The sequence below is a fragment of the Eutrigla gurnardus genome (assembly GCF_963514095.1).
Source record: "Eutrigla gurnardus genome assembly, chromosome: 23".
NCBI lineage: Eukaryota > Metazoa > Chordata > Actinopteri > Perciformes > Triglidae > Eutrigla > Eutrigla gurnardus.
In genome coordinates, this window is record NC_139934.1 from 14,243,232 (window position 1) to 14,265,260 (window position 22,029).

The 22,029-nt window shown below is 41.7% G+C and overlaps 1 protein-coding gene across 5 annotated transcripts in view; it reads right to left on the reverse strand.

Annotated features, from left to right (window-relative positions):
- Positions 1-6,512: 6,512 nt before the first annotated feature.
- nrxn2b (neurexin 2b) overlaps positions 6,513-22,029 on the reverse strand; it is a 573,287-nt gene continuing 557,770 nt past the window's right edge. For 4 of the 5 annotated variants that reach the window (XM_084003188.1, XM_084003186.1, XM_084003187.1 and 1 more), the window contains 2 exons: positions 18,578-18,656; positions 6,513-9,530 (listed from right to left, as the gene is read on the reverse strand). In XM_084003188.1, the coding sequence (XP_083859314.1) occupies positions 8,638-9,530; positions 18,578-18,656 (972 nt within the window). In that variant the 3' untranslated portion in view covers positions 6,513-8,637. The remainder of the gene's footprint in view (positions 9,531-18,577; positions 18,657-22,029) is intronic. The other variant, XM_084003189.1, reaches the window with a different exon arrangement.

Here is a 22,029-nt window from a genome sequence, read left to right on the forward strand (position 1 = left end):
ACTTCATACTGCTATACTATAGTACTTTTAATGCTATAATTTTAAATATTTTTTTACAACAATTTATGGATATTAACGACTGACTATTTTTTGTGAATTTTCAACATGCTATAGTATGATTTTATTTATTTTTTTAAAGTTTCACCATGTCTTTTTATGACTGTTCTGGAGACTAACTACACTCAGCCAATGCTTAATATACAAAACAAGGGATTTTTATGACTTTTTTGCAACATTTTATAGATTTTATCGACTGACTATTTTTGTGAATGTGTTAGGATGGCCGTGTTGCGGCTGGATATTTGAAGCAGGAGTCTGAGACAGAGGTTTGGTGCAGACCAAAACCGGTTGTTTATTTTGGCCAACATTTAACACATATCACAACAACATTATGACGAGTTGCATGGAGTCCTGGCAGCGGCTGTGCTTACTGGAAAGTGGCTGCCTTATATAGCCTGCCTAAATTTAAACAGGGCATTTTATGGTTGCTTTGGACTCCATACACTCAGACTATGCTTGCCCCACGATACGAACGATTTTTTATGACTTTTTAATATATTTTTAGAATATTTTATCAATTTTGTCGGGTGCCTTTTTCTGTCAATTTTCGACATACTATACTATGACTTTTTTTTCAATTGTTCCCCCAAAAAATTCGAATATGGCATTTTATGGTTGCTTTGGACTCCCTACACTCAGACTATGCTTGCCCCACAATAGGAACGATTTTTATGACTTTTTAATATTTTTTTAGAATATTTTATGAATTTTGTCGGGTGCCTTTTTCTGTCAATTTTCGACATACTATACTATGACTTTTTTTTCAATTTTTTCACCGAAAAATTTAAATATGGCATTTTATGGTTGCTTTGGACTCCCTACAATTAGACTATACTTGCCCCACGATACGAAGGATTTATTTGACTTTTTAATATTTTTTTAGAATATTTTATGAATTTTGTTGGGTGCCTTTTTCTTTTAAATTATTTTTCAGCTAGAGTGCCGTTGAAGCCTTTCATTATTTATATCAGACATTGTGGAAACAGAGAGAGAGAGAGAGAGGACATGTGGGAAACTGTTCCTTGGCTGGGAGTCGAACCCGGGACCACCACATCAAGACATTTATCCTCTATATGTGTGGCAGCTGCACTAACCACTGCGCCACCGGCTGCCCCGTGCTGCCAATTTTCGACATACTATACTATGACTTTTTTTTCACGAAAAATGTAAATATGGCATTTTATGGTTGTTTTGGACTCCCTGAACTTAGAGTATGTTTGCCCCATGATGCAAATAATTTATTTGACTTTTTTATATATTTTTAGAATATTTTATGAATTTTGTCAGGTGCCTTTTTCTGTCAATTTTCGACATACTATACTATGACTTTTTTTTTCAATTTTTCCCCCAAAAAATTAGAATATGGCATTTTATGGTTGCTTTGGACTCCCTACACTCAGACTATGCTTGTCCCACAATAGGAACGATTTTTATGACTTTTTAATATTTTTTTAGAATATTTTATGAATTTTGTCGGGTGCCTTTTTCTGTCAATTTTCGACATACTATACTATTACTTTTTTTTCAATTTTTTCACCGAAAAATTTAAATATGGCATTTTATGGTTGCTTTGGACTCCCTACATTGAAGCCTTTCATTATTTATATCAGACATTGTGGAAACAGAGAGAGAGAGAGAGAGAGGACATGTGGGAAACTGTTCCTTGGATGGGAGTCGAACCCGGGACCACCACATCAAGACATTTATCCTCTATATGTATGGCAGCTGCACTAACCACTGCGCCACCGGCTGCCCCGTGCTGCCAATTTTCGACATACTATACTATGACTTTTTTTTCACGAAAAATGTAAATATGGCATTTTATGGTTGTTTTGGACTCCCTGAACTTAGAGTATGTTTGCCCCATGATGCAAAGAATTTATTTGACTTTTTTATATATTTTTAGAATATTTTATGAATTTTGTCAGGTGCCTTTTTCTGTCAATTTTCGACATACTATACTATGACTTTTTTTTTCAATTTTTCCCCCGAAAAAATAGAATATGGCATTTTATGGTTGCTTTGGACTCCCTACACTCAGACTATGCTTGTCCCACAATAGGAACGATTTTTATGACTTTTTAATATTTTTTTAGAATATTTTATGAATTTTGTCGGGTGCCTTTTTCTGTCAATTTTCGACATACTATACTATTACTTTTTTTTTCAATTTTTTCACCGAAAAATTTAAATATGGCATTTTATGGTTGCTTTGGACTCCCTACATTGAAGCCTTTCATTATTTATATCAGACATTGTGGAAACAGAGAGAGAGAGAGAGGACATGTGGGAAACTGTTCCTTGGCTGGGAGTCGAACCCGGGACCACCACATCAAGACATTTATCCTCTATATGTGTGGCAGCTGCACTAACCACTGCGCCACCGGCTGCCCCGTGCTGCCAATTTTCGACATACTATACTATGACTTTTTTTTCACGAAAAATGTAAATATGGCATTTTATGGTTGTTTTGGACTCCCTGAACTTAGACTATGTTTGCCCCATGATACAAAGGATTTATTTGACTTTTTAATATTTTTTTAGAATATTTTATCAATTTTGTCGGGTGCCTTTTTCTGTCAATTTTCGACATACTATACTATGACTTTTTTCTCAATTTTTCCCCCGAAAAATTCGAATATGGCATTTTATGGTTGCTTTGGACTCCCTACACTCAGACTATGCTTGTCCCACAATAGGAATGATTTTTATGACTTTTTAATATTTTTTTAGAATATTTTATGAATTTTGTCGGGTGCCTTTTTCTGTCAATTTTCGACACACTATACTATGACTTTTTTTTCAATTTTTCCCCCGAAAAATTCGAATATGGCATTTTATAGTTGCTTTGGATTCCCTACACTTAGACTATGCTTGCCACACAATAGGAACGATTTTTATGACTTTTTAATATTTTTTTAGAATATTTTATGAAATTTGTCGGGTGCCTTTTTCTGTCAATTTTCGACATACTATACTATGACTTTTTTTTTCAATTTCCCCCCCGAAAAATTTGAATATGGCATTTTATAGTTACTTTGGATTCCCTCCACTTAGACTATGCTTGCCCCACGATACGAAGGATTTATTTGACTTTTTAATATTTTTTTAGAATATTTTATGAATTTTGTCGGGTGCCTTTTTCTTTTAAATTATTCTTCAGCTAGAGTGCCATTGAAGCCTTTCATTATTTATATCAGACATTGTGGAAACAGAGAGAGAGAGAGAGAGAGAGGACATGTGAGAAACTGCTCCTTGGCTGGGAGTTGAACCCGGGACCACCACATCAAGACGTTTATCCTCTATATGTATGGCAGCTGCACTAACCACTGCGCCACCGGCTGCCCCGTGCTACGTTTTTGACATACTATACTATGACTTTTTTTCACGAAAAATGTAAATATGGCATTTTATGGTTGTTTTGGACTCCCTACACTCAGACTATGCTTGCCCCACAATATGAACGATTTTTTTGACTTTTTAATACATTTTTTAAATATTTTATGAATTTTGTCTGGTGCCTTTTTCTGTCAATCTTCGACATACTAAACAATTACCATGATATGGCCTTTTATGCCATTTTCAACACATTATACTATGAACTTTAATGAAGTTCTACATCATACTATACTATATTGCGTTTTATGACTTCATACGTCATACTATACTATGGCCTTTTACAACTTTTTTAATTTTTTTTTTTTAACATACTATACTATGGCCTTATATGACTTAATACAACATACTATTCTATGGCCTTTTATGACTTCATACAACATACTATACTATGGCCTTTTATGACTTTATTCAACATACTATACTATGTTCTTTTATGACATCATTCAACGTACTATACTATGGCTCTCATGACTTTTTTTCGACATATACTATGGCGTTTATTATGATTTATTTCCGGAAACTGGAACTGTAGCATCCCTACAACACACATTAATTAAATATTTATTCTGTCAAGCAATCACAGTCATCCTCCTTCGTAAGAATTATGTACTTAAGACTTTCGACCTGGATGGTCAGATAGTTGTATATTTGTACTTGTACCAAAAAGATTCTACGTCATTCAAGCACTTACCTCAACCTTTTTTCTGTGAAACAAAAGTGTGAAACAAAAGTGTGAGAAAGTAAAGCCTCTGTTACTGCATGCCATTCCTGATTGAAGAGTTGTCCGGAACTGTACTTCAGTTGTACAATTGCTCTTCCTTGATAAGTTATTTTGTTTAGAGGTGTGAAGAAGGCTGTTTGTGAAGATTCATGAAAAAAACAAGATGCAGTATATTAAATATTTTTCAATATTCTCATATCTTTAGCTGCAAGTAATGTGTGTGTGATATTTAAGAACAAGAGATATATTTAAGTTGTTAGTAATTCGTAAGTAATTCAGTAGGATTGAAATCAGATGGGTTAATATATTCCTGTGTAATCGCAGCCAAGCAACACCTGTAATAACACTACTTAACATCTGGATATACACCCTGGTGGCTCATAAAGTCCTGACAAGAAAACCCAAAGCAGGTCTACCACAGCAGGTTTGATTAAAATGCATAGAATGAGTAGACATCTGTCACCAGAATGCCTTGGTTAGCCTGGTGATTGACTGTTTGTCTTTGTTTGTTAGGTTTAGGTCGACGTGTGGGGGGGGTCTCTGCCGATGATTGACGGGGGGCGCGCGGGGGGGGGGGGGTAGGGCGGGGGGGGGGGGGGGAGGGGGTGGGGGGAAGATGTCGTGGAATCGGGGTAGGTTTAGGTCGACGTGTGGGGGGGGGGGCGATCGTCTGAGACACCGGAGTGTCGATATTTACTTGACCGCTAGAGGGCGCGCTATTTTGAAACGTAACATATGGTCGTAATTCGGTGCTTGACACACGACCTATGTGGTCGTTTTCTCGAGGAGGACAGTCTGCAATGAATCCATAGCAGCTCCAGAGGTGCTGTCCCCAGTCCGATCAGACCTCTCTGTTGGGGTAAGTGATCATAACAATTCCCCCGTAAAACCAATACAAGCACCAACATTGTCTCACTTGGTAACGCAGGTTAGAGTCTTAAAGGTGCTATTGACAACATTGATAACATCCAGATCCAGATGTCGCACTCGCACTCCCCCCTTCCATTGCATTCGCGTCACAATACAGCGCATGCGCCCTCAATGGGTTGCCAGTTCGTTGCACAACCTGCGTTTTCATGGTCGAGTGGAGTGACACTCAGAATGATGAATCTTTCGTGGTATGAATTCATTTTGGTCCTCCTTTTGTCATTTAGCACTTGGGACTGGTACCGAAATGCCGCCCACTTACCGTCAAACTCAACCATTTTCCTGTTTTTTCAACACTAACTGGCAACCCCAAAGACTCTTGACCCCTGACTAGGCAGAGATACCACATGATACCAATGTTGTTATTCTATTGGCTCACAAGCCTTGCTAGAAGCCGCAGCCACACGTCACACATCTCCACAGTGGTAAACAAAACATTGATTTTGGACCCGTCAAAAGTGTTTTAAATGATTAATTCACAATCAAAAATGTTTTTTCACGAGAAGTGTTACTTTGATTCTCCGCCCTTTCTAAAAGCTCTGTGGATGTATTATTTTTTTTAAATGATTTGTTTAAATAAAAATTTTATCAATATGACCCCCAGACTAGATTGAGTAATATTCATCTACATTATCATAGTAGAACTGACATACATTTGGTGTGCTTTGTAGTTGAAACTAGAGATTTTTTGAAGTGGGGTCGTATGAGGTACTTATCCAGTCTGTAGTTGGCACGGCAACTGTTTTTGAGGAGGAGGCATGAGCCTCAGCATTGAAGCTAATCCGTGTACTACCATGATGGTTTGTTTGTGTTATTGTGTTCAGATTCACCAAAGTTGAAGAACTACACAAACAAGCTAACCGATCGAGGCAGCAGTAGACCAACAGCTCCTGTGCCCTGTGATGTGAAATCTGGTGGCCTTGAAGAGAGTAAACATAGTACAGTGATGAAAGAATTCTAAGTATAGCGTCCACTGAAACTGATATCGATTTTCTTTTCTTTTTCTTTAGGTGTCTAAAATCCATCCACAACAGTACGTTGCTTTGCTCCTGTGCTGGGAGTCCAATCCTCCAGTTGCCACACTAAGACAAATACCATCAATAAGATTAGCCTGCTTCAATGAAATGAAGATGCAAGTTTTCATTTTATATAAAAAAATGTCAATATACGACATACCTTTGCTGCTGTCTGTGTATTTTTATCAGCTTATTCATCTTAGCTGTTTGCCATTTGGGGGGCTGCCAAAGACAAAAATGGTCAACCAGCAGCTTTGTACATAAATGTGATCCTGATATGGAGCTGTGAGTTTTAAAATCAAATGTTTTTTTTTTTTCTATTATTGTCCAAATACTCAAATTTGTGTGAGAGACAAGCGGATGATAAAGAGACCACGCGACACAGGGAGTAAGAAGTATATAACCAAGTGTATTCCCTCTGTTAATGTACACATATTTAGAGTCATCTCACTGGAACACTTTACAATAACATTTAGAAAGAACAGGAAGATACTGGGAGGAGTATGCTTGGAATGGAGAAAGAGAAACCAGACAAACCTGGCAGGAGGGTGAATGGATGGAGCCTGTCAAATGAAATGGCTGCCATCTTGTCTCTAGCCATATAGACAGAAATAGATACAAAATAACTTAAAAAAACAAAAACATTGAGGGTGGATACAGCCTGCTTTCTCCACAGGGTATGGGACATACAATCTGCCATACAGAGAAAAAGGAATAGATGCAGGACAAAACGTAGATTGAGGATGGCGGATGGAATAAAAGGAAAATGTGTTGTTTCATGTTCATAACCCAAAAGAAAATACATAGAAATTTCCATTTCCCATAATCAGTCTTTTTTTTCTCCAAACAGGTACAATGGTGGGGAAAACACATTTCTCTTAGTAATGGGATGAGAGTCAAATATTTAGACATTTCACAAACTTTTTTCAGGATTTTTCTTTTCTTTTCATGGTACAGTTTTCTTTTTTAATAGAGTTGAGAAAATTGGAATACTAGAGTTCTGTTGTACATCTTCCAGGGAACTGCCGTTCACCTTGTATTTGTGTGCTCTTCCCACAAAGTTTGCTTTGCCCATTGGCTGCCATCAGTCCAGTCAGGCTAGAGAGGGGGGGCGAAAGACACAGTCGCTTCTTCAGCTGCAAGGTATCTCTCTCTCCACTGTGGAACTCCAGCAAGAATTATTTCAGATTTTCCCTAAAATGTCCCATTTCTCTGGAGAACAGAATCAAATAAAAAAAGAGCAAACCGAAGTGACTGAGTCTTGCAGCGAGGCTGCATCAGCCATACTGTTCATGGGAGGGTGGGGTCTGGGCGGTGCAACTGTTCTGACGTCAAAAATCCTAAAGTCTGTCTTCGCTGCGCATCATCAGCAATCTCTTACTTTCCCACTCGCTCACGCTTTAGGTCCATAGGTTTCTGCAACGTCTATACATCTATTTATAATTATATAGAACAGAGTTCATCTTGTTTGCTGGAGGTTTTTTCTGTTTTTCGGTTATTAGTAACTGTAAGGATACAACAGTTTCTCTGCTGGCCCACTAGGGGGCGCCTCGGAGCCCCAGAAACACATGACACAGATCTGCTGGAACAAAGGACGACCAAGGTTTTTTTTTTGGCCTTAACAAGTTTTTGGCGGCTTAACGTACAAGTTAGCATCCATTAGGTTGGAGTGGTGGTATCTCACATAGTTGCTACGTTTTAACGTTATGATCATCAATCATTGTCATATTTTTATTTTTACTTTTTTAAACTCCACAGAAAGAAACAGTTTTTTTTATCTCTTTTTCGTAAATGAATACTACATGCTTGAAACACGGCAGAGTTTACGTTGCATCAGCTGCTGAGCACCGGACAAGGCGAGAAACAGGGTGCACGAGGAAGAGAGAGAGAGAGAGAGAGATCTGACGAGAGGTGAGAGAGCGGAGACACTTACAGAGGTTGGACACTATGTTCCTGTAGTTAGCTGGCAGTAACAGTGATCTTACAAATGGACGTCAAGTTGCTAATTGAAGCAGGTGAGAAAGTGCTGTTGATACAGTCGAAGGTGAAGGCTTACACCACAAGCCCGCCTCAGAATGAAGTACAGACCATGACACAAATACTGATGGCGGTACTTTCCTACTAGTACTCTAGATATTAAATGACCTGTCATGTGCTGACGCATAAATCACTGTTGTATCAGCATTACAGTACACGCTCGTTGGCACAGTATGTGTTTAGGATCTGAGGTGTAATAGCCTTTCCTGAAATCCTCACCGTGGTAATGAGAAGTCAAATCAATCACAGCAATGCTGAACGGCGTGAACAGAACCATGACGTCACCTTGTCTTCTTATTTGGCTGCCTCCCTCCGATTAGACTGGAATTGGTAACATGTATGGCCACCTGACAATACTGAGTTTTAAATGAATGACCCTCTGCTATGTTTCCGTATACTACCTTTTCTCTCTCCCTCTCTCTCTCCCTCTCTTTCCGTCTGAGTGCATCTGTCTCTGTGTGTCGCGGCGGCGCTCCCTCAGACGTAGTACTCTTTGTCTTTGTTCTTCTTGTTCTTGGTGACCGTCTTGGCAGTGGTGGGCTGTTTCTCCTTCACCAGGGCTCCGTTGCTCTGCGTGGCGGAGTTACTGATGTAGTTGCGGCTCTGGTCCACCTGGTAGGAGCCCTCGTCGCGGTTGCGGTACTTGTACATGGCGTAGAGCAGGATGAGGATGCAGAGGGCGGCGGCCGCCACGATGCCGACCACCATTCCCGTGGTGCTGCTGGACTGCTGCACCTCCACGGCGCCCGGGAGCCCTCTCTCAGGAGACGTGGGGTCTGGAGTGGGAACATGGGGGAAATTTGGGGGGTAGGTTATTCCGGGGACTCTGTGGTGGCCCGGGTCAGAAGAGGGGTGCGCTGGCGGCAGCAGCACCTGGTCCCGGGTGTTCATTTTTCCGGCGGGGATTTTGTTGTTGCTACTGCTGCTGCCGCCAGCGGCCGGCTTGATGTGCGGGCTGAGATGGTCGGGGTTGGCTGTGGGGGTGGAGGAGAGAGGTGGGCGGTGGGAGTTGGGGGCGCGGGAGAAATGGCGGTCTCGGGGGTTCTGGACACTGCCCTCGACAGGTGGGGGAGGAGGGAGGACAGTTCTGTCGGTGACCAGGGGAGAGTTTTTGTAATAGTCCTCATCATCCGACTCTGTCATCTCCCCCGAGCCGTACGCCGACACCTCGATGGTCTCCTCGCAGTCCTCCTGGTCCAAGGGGCAGGGGGGCCGGCCGTTGGGCAAGGGGAGGGACTCTTTGGTGGTTTCGAGCAGGGTGAGGAAAGGGCGGTAGGTGGTGGGGGGTGGGGGGATTACTGGGTAGCGGGTGGCGATGGATGGGGGGTCTAGGGAGTCCACCGTTATTATGGGCAACACTAATTCACCTCCTAGGACAAGAAAGAGAACGGAGAAAAAGAGTGTTAGAGACCACCTGAGAGAGAGACCACCTCCAGATGAACAGAAGAAAAACAGTTCAAATGAATACAGCAACACCAGTATTAGAACAGCACTAAAACTCTACATGAGGTTAGTTCTAGAAGTTTATTTAGTCTGTTCTATTTAAAAAGTGAATATGCTGACTAACTCTGAACTGAAGTAAAACACAAGATGTAAGACAGTATTCTATCCTGCAGCTGTTCCTGTCTGTCTGACCTGTCTCCCTGTGCTGCACACACCTACATGCTAAATCACTAAGACAAGATAAAAGCAGACTACAAATTACACTGAACAACTTAACATCTACTGAGCTACACAGCCTATCGTTCACTGCTAACTGTCTTAGCTGCGCTTGCTACGCTAACGCTCAGGTGTTTCTGCTGTGATTGGTTAAATAAGATAGCAAACCACGAGGTTCAGGTCACTTACATCAACAAATTGGCCGCATGATTTTTGCATGAAAAAAAAAATTACAAAAAGAAAGCTGTGTAAGATTGTTCTCGGATAGTGATAAACAACCCTCCCTCCCCCCCTCCCTTATTAACCTCCTTTTTTTTATTGGGTGAATACTTCTCATGAATTATGGTCTCAATCCCATTTCCCCCCTTTGGGCATGTAGGTTTCTAAGGCTCATTTCTAATTAGCTTAATCTGTATGCAAACCCTCAGGAGCTGCAGCAGGAAACTGTCATTTCTAACACAAACTCTCAGTACAAACTACAGCACACTGAGAGACGCCATTAAACGCTACTGCTCCCTTTCCTCACACAGGTCCCCGAAGCCCACTTCCCTCCCAAACACCCCACATAAACACGGTGCAATCAGCCCCCAACACAAGTGAACTGTTAAGAAAATCGTCTTAATGAGCCAAAATGTGTTGTGAAGCTTCAGTTATCTGATTAGAGCCCCGAATTAAATAAAGATTATTGTGGTGTGTAGCAATATCATTGATAAATGTTGCATTAATTCAGGAGGACTCCTTTCTCTCACAGGCCTCACAGGTTAATGGTTAAACATATAAACAGAATATCACTTTAAACACTACATTTGACTTTCATAACAGTTTTCCCTTCAGTCTGGCAAATGTGTCAGGGTCACAGTCAAGGAAACATTTGTAAAACATGGTGGGAGAGGGGGGGATTAGATTATGACACATCTTGGGGGGAGAAAAAGGGAAGGTAACAGTAAAACATGACCAAAGAACTGTATCACCAGCATAAAATCATGACTCTGGCTCTTTGTTCATTTGATGAGGTAAATCAGAGGACTCAGGGGGGGAGGGGTTGGATCATTTCAGGGTGATTAGTAAAGGGGAGGTGTTGGGATTGGAACAATTCCCCCTTGTGGCCGTTATTCAGCTCAGCAACGCTCAAGCCCCCCCAAAACCTTGTCAGTTATACAACCATACATTTTCACTCAAAGAAAGGCTTCGTTACAAACATTGAGTTAACAAAGCCGCTACACACATCAGTACAACAGAACACACTTTAGAGAAAAAGGCCTTGCATTTGTGAAGAAAAAACTCTTTAACAGTTAAAAGCAAAACGTAGCAATTCTTCAACCCTTCTTCTAACTCCTTATTTCATTGCTGGAAAGGCTAGTTTCCATGGCAATGCTCAAGTTATTCCTCTCTATAATATCTCCTTTCTTTCTGTGTGTGAGGGCTGTGTTTCACCTTGAAGGCTGAGAGGATAGCAGAGCGCCGTGTCACATTTGAGGAACAAAAAGTGGGTTTCACAACTTTAGTGCGTTTCTAAGAAATCTTTGGCTTTGTGAAATAACTTGTCAAAGTCACAGGAGAAAGAGTAAAAAGAACCCCTGGTTTTTTGGGACCTCAGAGATATATATGTAGGTGTGACTGAGGGTTATGGTGGTGTTGCTATCTTTACTTTGCCATCTGTCAGTATGGTGGAGATGCTGCAAGTGCAATTTCAAGCTTTCTACCCGCAGCCCACCCATTACCGAGGAGTTACCTCCTCTCTGTGCCCCACTTACAGCACATGTGGCTGACATTGCAAATGGATGGTCTTGTTATTGGCAACTTGTTGTAATCCGCTTCACTTGTGTTCGGCACACGAAAAAGTCTGTCTAGGAAGTCAGCGTCTTATTTTAAGTTATGTACGTAAGTTACTTACTTTGCGTACGTAACGTTGTTTAACTCAAACCGCGATCTTTTTAACCTAACCAAGCTGTTTCCTCTGAACATTTATTTTGAAAAGACATAACGTGTAGAAACCGACGCGAGGCGGGTACGTATAGAATGCCGCATTGGACGATTCGGGAGTACGAGTGCGCTATACATCTGCTGTACTCCCGGTGCCTGAGGGCCATCGTCCCGTATGACTGGCAGGCGGCGGCTACGAAAGAAATAATGAACCTCAGCCCTCATACACAGAGTGAACCACATCTCCACACTATCAAGTGAACCCTCGTTTCATTTCCTGTTGCGTGACCCAACTCTACTGCACCCATAGTTTAAACCAATCTATATCTCCCCTGCTCCACGACTGCACCCTCTTCTCTCTGTATGCAGCTCTGATTGCCCAGTTAACACCCGCGGGCAGGTTGAGGTGAAAAAAAAAACAAAAAAACATGTCACAAATAACACATGGATGTGTTCTCCTGCTGGAAGCTGCCAAGAACCGCGGGCTGATATGACACCGGAGGAAACGGCAACCCGAGTGAGCAAGAGATATTTAGGTATTTGATTTCCCGTCGATGTTTGAACCAGCTTGAACCAGAAGCCTGATGCAAACAGCGGTGAGAAATACATATAGCATGATGATGCAGTGTGTGGGCGTCTCTTTCTTTAATAGTGTATCGCTGTAAGAGACACTCTCAACATATTCAGCCGGATTGATTGAGTTTGACTCCATTGATTTGAACAGCCGAGGCGGTGGAGCCACGTTTAGCCCACATGATGAAATTACTTCCTTTATCTTTACCCACACGCCACTCCACAGCTCTGCCAGTGTGAGTCAACCCCCCCTCTATTTATTTAAAAGGAGAACAAGGCAGATGGATACTGATGCATTGTTATTCTGCCGATCACGTCGGTCCGCTCACATCTATTTGAAATATTTAGAGCAAAAAGGTTGTTTGGAGTTTGAGCATTCCATAATTCAGCTTTGATTAGACCGCAGATGGAGAATCCGACGGTGTGTCCGAGCATAATATATCTGCTCGCTTTTAAATCACGCCGCGGCAGGATAATCGGTGCAAGAGGGGAAAGACAAACCTTGTTTCTTCATACATAAACTATTTAAAAATGCTGCATTTGCTGCCGTTGCGCTGAGGAAAAGTGATTCATTTTGACACGGAGCCATGACGCCCTGCTCATATCAGACTCACTGAGAGTCACATGTCGGCTCCAGTCAAAGTCACCTCCCTGCACATCATCCGCACTAGGATGGACTCCATGAACCTGGCTGGATTCGATTTCTGGCCAGCGCGGTGTTTCCACATCACCGAGGTATAAATCTCTATCTGATGCTGAGATATCATCATCTAATACTTCACCAGCTCCCTGTGTTTGCTTCTGGTCTATATATCTTTCTTTTATTTATTAGTATTTACTCCTACCATGCTGCTGCAACCAAGTTAGTGAAGTGTTCTCTTGCAAAAACATAACATCAGACAAATTATGTTTTTCTTTTTTATTGTGCACATCATTCACACCGGCTTTAATCTCTTCTCTCAAATGTCTTCATCTGCTTTAGATCTTTACCACTTTAAGTGTATTTTAAGTGTAGTCCGAGAAAAACTATGATATGAAGTTTGAAGTGTGAGGGTTTGAAGAAAACGTCCACTGCTCTGAGTCACATTAAATTGTCATTTGAGTGCGATTTTGCAGAAATTAACTTAATGATGAGATGCACCGCTGACCCGTTTTGAAGTAAAAGGCTTCTTAATAATGCAGTTCTTGACTCTTTGAGACTGAGCAGCGGTCTCTCACAAATGTTCTACCTGATGGGCACATTGTGATCATTAACTACTGTGAGGGGACGTCGATTGTGTCGATGTAGACCGTGACATCCCAACATCCGGTCAAAGGTCAAATAAACCGACACAGACAAACGGAGCAGTAAAGATACAGTGAGGGAAACGTATTTAGCCTATCTTCGTTTTGACTTTTTTTCCTTTAGTCAGTGAGGCTTACTGCTAAATTCCTGCAACACCATCATCTCTAAAGCACAAACAAGTGAACTAATGTTCAATAGCATTCACCAAACCAATGGTAAATGTGAGACACAATTATTTAATATGCACTGTGCTAACACAGCTACAAGTGATAACGTCGCCACCAACGGTGTTAGCTCCGTTAGCATTACTGCCATTGTACCGTTTCCTGGGGGCTTAATAAAGTATTCTGACGCTGATTGCACTCTTTGTGGTGTTAGCTATGTTAATTATATATGAATATAAATCAAAACGTATATGTTTATTCCATTTGAGCTCATTCCTCATTCATAGTCTTTCCATAATTAGTGTGATATGTGAGTTTATCTCGTATTTTTATGTCTCATGTAACACACTTTGAATTTGTTATTCATTTGTTTTAATGAGTTGTACAAATTAGTGAATTTTGTTCTAATTGTTTTAATTTTTCACTTCTACTGTTGATTTGTGATCATTGAGGGTTCCAATCAAGAATGTTGGGCCTCTATTGACAGGGTCTATTTGAAGTCTTCTATTCATCATGTAGCATTATTTATTTATTGAAATAATCGTAACATTCCGTGTTAAATATTCAAATTAAGAGAAATTAGCATAAATTAACAACATGGCAGGCAACATATTCCACTCTTTCTCTCTCGCTCATAATAAGCCCGAGATTCTGTGATTCCTCTGTAAAGATTAAAGGACCGCTCATTAGAGCAATTTTACTTTTTTTAAATCCCAACCAATCAAAGTCGCAAATGCTCCCCAGCTGTGGTTTTAGATTGCTGTCTGTTTTACACAGATGTTGATTCTGCTCTATGACTCCATGTCCAAACATGTCTCTAGGAGGAAAAAGGGCACGACAACAACTCTGTTAAGGCCATTTTAGCGTTGCACTGAGATATCTGATTGGCTATTCTGATCATCCTTTAGAGACTACCGATCAAACTAATTAGAATAGCAGAGAACTCTTAGTGATCATGCAATTATTATGCAAATTGAACGCATTAATAACACAATCTTGATATGTTGTCTGTCACAATATTTCCACAGAAATCGGTCAACCAGAAGAATGTTGGTTGTACTAATCTCTTTCGACTGGAGGCCACTCTTCTGGAACCTGTTAGCAGCAACAGCTCTGTTCAGAGATCATCCAGAGGACGCTGTTTACTTGTGGGGGAACGGCAATCTAAGGCAGATCAATAAAGCACCACACTGACACCCAAACTCCACGACCGGTGTGGGTTTGATCCCTATGCGCGATCCGAGTCACGCTGGGTGAGTGGGCTCATCGCTCCGGGTCATCCTTCATCTCTCATCCTATCTCTTAGTTTCACTCCTTGACCTAAAAAGAACATTCGCAGGTTGCCTCTATACCATGTCGCCTGATGAATTATTGAGGAGCTCCTCAAAGCTCTGATCTTGTCAGAGTAAAACCGATATAGCGCGTACAACATCCTGGGACTGATAAGTAGCTCGGAGGTATGCGAGAGAGGGGGAAAGTGAGCTGGTACTGAAGTTGAGAAAAGACAGAGTGAGAGATTTAATGAGCAGGGCTTGTTGGAGAAAGACAAGTTTGTATAATATTCTCTTAATTATGTGTGAATACAATTACCGTCCATAGACAAGTTTTCATCTAGAGCGTACAAATATTTCTCACTGTCTTTTGTCTTTGTCCCAACTTCCTAGGTCTTGTCAGTCTTATGACAGAGGTTCATTAACTGCACTGGAATATCCAAACCAAAGCTTTAATTGGCTGATGTAATTAAGGCTCCTTAATGAAGTCAGAGTTTAATTAGCCTGGTGGGGAAAGGCGGGAATCGTTCATGGGAATTTCTACTCTCTCAATTTGGCTTCCTGTTCCTCTTCCTCCTCTCCACGTTTTTCTCTTCTGCTTCGAGTGTGAAGGAACGTGACACCACTCTCAATGAGGGTCAGTCCTTCCAGCTCTTTCTGGCTCGTCTCTTCCTCGGGACCTTCTCTTCCTTCCTTGCTTCCTCTGTTTTGCATCCACTGTCAGCTTGTCAGCAAGCCTGTGACCGTGGCCGCCCCGCAATCATTGTCTGAGGGTCATCTTTTAGCAGTTGGAAAAAAAACCCCCGGATGAAATAAGAAATCAAGCTGCATCCCTTGAATTGGGTGCTGCAGGTAAATACATGTGTAAAGCACACGGAGCGCCACTGGCTGTATTTGCTGTGGGAAGCAGTTGTATTGATCACCCTGAATCCACAGGAGTCGTATCTCGCTCGGCTTAATAGAACAGTTTTTTTCCTCCTTCCAAAAAGACGGAGCAACATTCGCCCGTGGAATTGTAAACACCGGTCCTATCACACAATGACTACAGCCCGCCGTGTGGAGCAGTGATGGAGGGGAAACATGTTTTGCGGACATTGCTGATTCTTCTCCCCCCCTTGTCGGCGGTTTTCACCGAGGCTTATCCGACCCCGCTGGCTCTGCCTCGCTGGAACTCTCGTGGCATCTGGAAGGTGTGATACGGAGCACGTGCGTGCGCGAGCGCGTTTGTTGTCTCTCTGGAGAGACGAAAACTCTACACCCACCGAGTGAGAGAGACAAGTGTCTGTCTGGTAAGGTGAGCATGTCTGCCACTGGATGTGTGTGTTTGTGTGGGCATACAAGAGAGGGAGAGAGAGATTTCCCCATGGGAGATTAAGCCTGGGCATAGCATCCAGCGAAAAACTCTCATTTCTCCTTTCGATAAGAAGGGAATTGAGTCTCTATTTCCGTCCCCACCACCTACAGAGAAACCCGCAGGAGAATGCTACACTCGAGTCTCAGCACAGGTTCAGATCGGTTTCTCCTCTCACAAACATACAGATTGCTATAATCTCCTGCCATTTACTGTCCAACAAATAAACCATTGGAAGCACTAATCCTCATTCCTGGAAAAAAATGACTTTAGTTCAGGAAAATGAAGTGCTTTTCACGAACCAGGACAGTACGGTGACTCGTGTTACTGGTGTTGTTGTCGCCCAGCGAGTCACCTGGAGTTTATATTTCAGATTACTGTCCACGCAATATGCAGTCATGAACCTTTACAGGTGTTGGGATCAAAGATCGGCGGTCCAAGCAAGGGGTAGGAACTCTAGGATGACACTGGATATTATCTCTGGATAGGAATTAAACTATTACCAAGCCAAGGACCAACAGGACTGAAAGGCTTCTAAATCCGAATGACGATGCTGTAAATTCTCAGTGACATGACAACGACAGCGGTTGATATTTTGGGTAACCTACAGTTTATTCTAATAAAAGACAGACGAGTGCTGATTGAAGGATCTAATTTGCAGTCATATTTTGGATTTCTTGAATTAAGATAAGACAGGAGGTCTGCGGCGCAGCATGACTTCATCTGTAATAGGAGGATCTGATCTCCGTCTCTGAAGCTGAAGCTGAGATAGGACAAGCAGATAAGCTAGTTTTCTGAAATGAGGCCCCCGAGCCTTTATGTATAATTGATGGCCGTGATTGATCCATTCTAAGATATATTTTCAATTTTGATATTTAAATTTCTTTCCGTTTGGTAAAATCCTGAAATGAGCCCATTATAAACTATTCATGCTCACTTGTCTTGTTTCTTCTTTCCTTTTTTTTCTGTGCAGCTTCTCCCAAAGATGGGTCTGGGGAACTCCAGATGCATAAACGGTGGTTACATGCTTTTTAATAAGTGACAATGTGTGCAATTTAAGCATAGTTAATATGCACTTCCAGGCTTGGTTTTCCTACAGAGAGACAAGTGTGATACGATTGAAGACACGGTGATATTAAAAGTTTTTTTTTGCCAAGTTCTAATCCTGTTTCTATGTGCAAATTGTTCAGTTATCTCTTGTGTCTTGTTAAATATGTGTCAAAAATAATTTGGAGTATTTTTAAAGCAAGATCCCTCTCTTCTCTCTCAAACCCTATAAAACTGTTTTCCGTTTAATGTGGTAGCATATTTTACTTAATGCGTTTGACTCATAGCAATCTACCCAGCGATCTAGAATATGCAAATCAAGTGTGCGTTATGAACTTCATTTTAAAAGATTGCCTTTGCCCCAGGTGTTATTAACGAGGTTCCAGAAGAACGCTTGCTACTATTTTAATCCCAGGAAGTTGGCGCTGCAGCAGCATGTATACTGGCACTGTTGTAATGATCACTTTCATTGAGCCAATTGTTGATTTCATCCCGCCCCCACCAGTCATTTAAATCTGTAATGCCATTCAATAACAGAAATCTTGTCAGACACGATCTTTCAGGATAAAATGTCATTAAATGTGAATCTGCTTGTTTATAAGCATCATTTCAATCACACTGCTTCACTTCACGCGGTTCTTGACAGCTTTCAAGTACGGCCGACTTAGAAAACCAGAGGAGCTAGAAACCACAGAGGCGGGGAGGAAAACACGCGGCCTTTAACTTCCACCTCCTGTCATGGTGTCAGAACATTACTTGACCCGCTGTTCACAGCAACAGTGCGTCAGCCGTCGGGCCTGCCAGGCTGCAGCTGTGTGCCGCGCAGAACAAGCTGCGTCTCCACGTTGGAACTGTCCTGCCTTATTAAAAAACCGGGCCAGGAGATCGCTGCAACAGCTGGGTAAATGCCAGATACTAGCACTCGACTGCCCGCTGCTTCCAAAAACCAATAAGAAAAGTAGGATGGAGGGTACACGACCGGCCAATCAGAGCTGCACACAGAGCGCCTGCAGTCACAAGGTGTCATGTAAAAGTGGAGAAGGGAGATGGCAGCACTCTCTGTGACTCTACCTTTGTTTCTAGGCTGCACTTTGTTTTTTGGATACCAAGTATTATGAAGACAGAACTCCCTGAGTTGACTCACCATTTCCAGGCTCACACTCCTCCAAATCTTCGTCATCGCTTGGACACTCAGCTGATGCTACCAAGAGGTCATCGGCATTCTGGAAGGACAGAGGCAGAGAGCAGAGAAGATAGTCAGGACACATTTTACACGGAACATCTAAGAGGGTGGGGAGGCTCTGGCTCCACTCGTACTGGTGCAACCAGTAGATGTCTTTGGTTACGACATAAAGATCTGCTGGTATTTATTAGGGCTGTGTATCGACACGAATCTGGTCCTCAATCCCAACTCATCAAATACCGACGCTTTGGCACGGCCCTCGCCATCTGATACCTTAGTGTCTGTATGAGCCTTTCCGTCTGTATGAAGCATCAGTATTTGACGAGATGGGAATGAGAACGTGTTGACAATAAACCCTGCGTTTTGTAAACAACGATGATGTATTTTGTGGGCGGAGCAGAAAGTAACAGTTCTGTCGTAGCACTGTCACAAAGAATTTGTCTGTTTTCCTACAGAAGATGACTAGTACTCACTGTACAGATCCAATTCATTCATTCAATGCTGTTATAACTGTTCACTTCTGCTAACAGGCTAATGTTGCTAAGGTTGATTGTTTAAATTATAAAACCGCCTACTGAGAATGCCAGCCTTGTTGTTGCTGCGGTTACGAATGTGTCGTTATCTCCATCGCTGATTTGATCATTGGGTGATAAACAGGAGAGAACTGATAAGAAATGAGCTGCAGAGACGAGAATTCAGGAGGATTTCATCAGTCCAGTCAGTCCATTTAACACAAAGAAAAGGTTAAAGAACACACCATGCTTCCCTGAAGAGTCCGATCCCTGTAACAACCAACATCTTAGCGCTACTTTCTGTGCAGTCTGACTCCGAGCCAAAATCGTTGCTTGTAAACTATACATCCAAAACAAAGTGTTGAGAATCAATACAGAATCACAAAACATAAAATTGAGCATCAATAATGTCTGACTCCCATAATATTAATGTGAGCAGAGATGTGAAAGAGAAACAAGCTCTTTCTGACCAAACGCCAGCCAATCACAGAGGTGTATTTAGTCGCGCCCCCCGATTCACAAGCCACACTGCGTATTCGGTTATTAATCCATGACCTGGGCGTAATGATTGATTCATTACATTAGAAAACAACCCACAACATCAACAATAAGTGTAAGGTATTGAATATAAAATGGCCAAGAGGCCCACTAACCCAGTGCACTGATGAAGGCTTGGTGGAGACCTGAACTCCACCTTGACCTGGGGGAAACTTCTCATCGGTTTTCAAGTTGATTCCACAGAGGACATCTTTAAACCTACTCGCATCCATCCAGATAAATGAGAGGGAACACCTGGGAGTGCTCTCCACCTCAGACAGTAGCAGCGAGCGCAGCGTGGCCCGTGATTTTAGTTTCATAACACCCTGACATTTGGATTTGGGTCAGAGCGAGACAAGTGATGAATCCGACTCTTTCACAGGAACCCACAGTTTTAAGGGGTGAAGCGGAGGGGAACAAAAATCAGGCCTCCCCCCCCCCACACATACATACACTTCAAAAGGTAGATCTTTTATTCTAAGCATCAAAGAACATTATTCGACTATGATCAAAGCGGCGGCGCGGCGGGTTGCTCAGAGCTTTTGGAGAAATTGAAATTTGCGTTTCCACTCGCTTGCTTTCCGCCACCCTGGCCTGTTTCCTGCTGTTCTCACTGTGTCTTGGCGGGTGCCAGGGATATTCATTAGAGGGCCATACTTCCTGTTGGCTTTGCCCATCGCTATATTTATAATGCTATTACTATGTTTGCTCTTGCACAAAATTACACCTCGGGCTCCATAGGATGGATTATTAACTACCCAAAGGATCGCATATACTGTATGCGTGTATTTGTGTGTGTGTGTGTGTGTGTGTGTGTGTCTTCGTCATGCGGCTGTGTGACTGTGACTAATATAACTGAGGCAGGGTCTAGAGGTTAATTTCAAAATGTACTTTGCAGCAGACCAGTGATTGCCAGTATAAACTGTAATCTATTGTGATAAGATGCCGGTCGGAGCTGAAACTGCAAATTAAAATCCCTTTGTCTTCTTCAAAGACGTTCGTGAGGAGCCCCTCAAGTCATTCTACGCTGGCTGTGAGATTTCTTTATGTGGTTTCACATCTTTGCAAGAGAAGATGTTAGAGAACTCCAATAACAGTGAATCAGTGAATTATCCACTTCCTGTAGTCTTTTGCACTCATTTTCTTTTCATATACAAATTAATATAAATCCTAGAAACTGTGCAAAGTTTGAAAAATGACCAATCTAGATGGATCACCAAACGTCCCTACATCCTGAGAGGCCACACAACCAGCAGAAATAAAGGCTGGTTTGGAAAATTATTCAAAAGTCGTTCCTCCTCTCCAGCTCAACGACGAACGAGACATAGGGAGAGCACAGCGGTGAATCAGTAGAATACTGATTTATTTTCTGATTGTTTAACAATGGTTGTTCTAGAACACAATAACACGTCCTCACAAACCTGCAGGAAGCTGGACTAGCTGGATCCATCAAATTAACAAAAGTTTATATCAATCAACAAAGTTAGCTTCTATAATTTCAGGTAAACTTTGTTTGTTGGTCTATTTGACTCGAAATGCACCATCATTTACCAAATCAACATACTTCTCTTTTGAAGAAGACTCGAAACTAGAGATTAAGACCATGAATTTATGTTTACAATGTTTACTGAGATAATAAATCAAAAGAGAAGAAGGGTCATTTTCTCATAGACTTCCATATAATCAGATTTTTGGCTGCTAATTGGCTGAGGGTTTCTCCCCCATGTCAAGTCGAATTACATATTTGTTGATACAGTGATCAACACAAACTTCTAGTGTTGTGTGAGAGAGGTTATTTTTCTATTTTTTTAATGAGCTGTTCCATGTTATACCTTTAAAACTTTAATTCAGAACTTGTTTCAGATCTCTGGGACCGGTGAGAAAAAAAACCACAACTGGCGATCCATTTTCTAGGTCTGTCTTAAATCGTTTTCTCTTCTGTTATTGAGTTTAGAGAAGGGGAAAACAAGCATTTGCCAGGATAATCTTTACAAGTTCATAAAATAAAAAATGTTCAGCTGTGAAAATAGGTGAAAAACAAGTTTTGGCAGAGAAATTGTTTTTATTACTTTTTACAGGATCATGTTAAGTGTCGGGTGGAATACCTGTTCTTTAGTCAAAACACAGGAGAGAAAACTATTTAGATCAGACCTGGAAAATGGATAATCAGAATCCTTTTCTTTCTCATTTGCCTCTCAGGTTTGTGTTTCATGCTCCACATGCTTCTCCTTGTCTGTTCAGCTGCGATACAAACCACACTCATGCTTAATACTCTTTTTTTTTTTTTTTAATTTACTTCAAGCTGCTGAAAATACAACGTTCTCTGTGCACCACAGGCTTCCTCTCAGGACAGACATGCAGGGA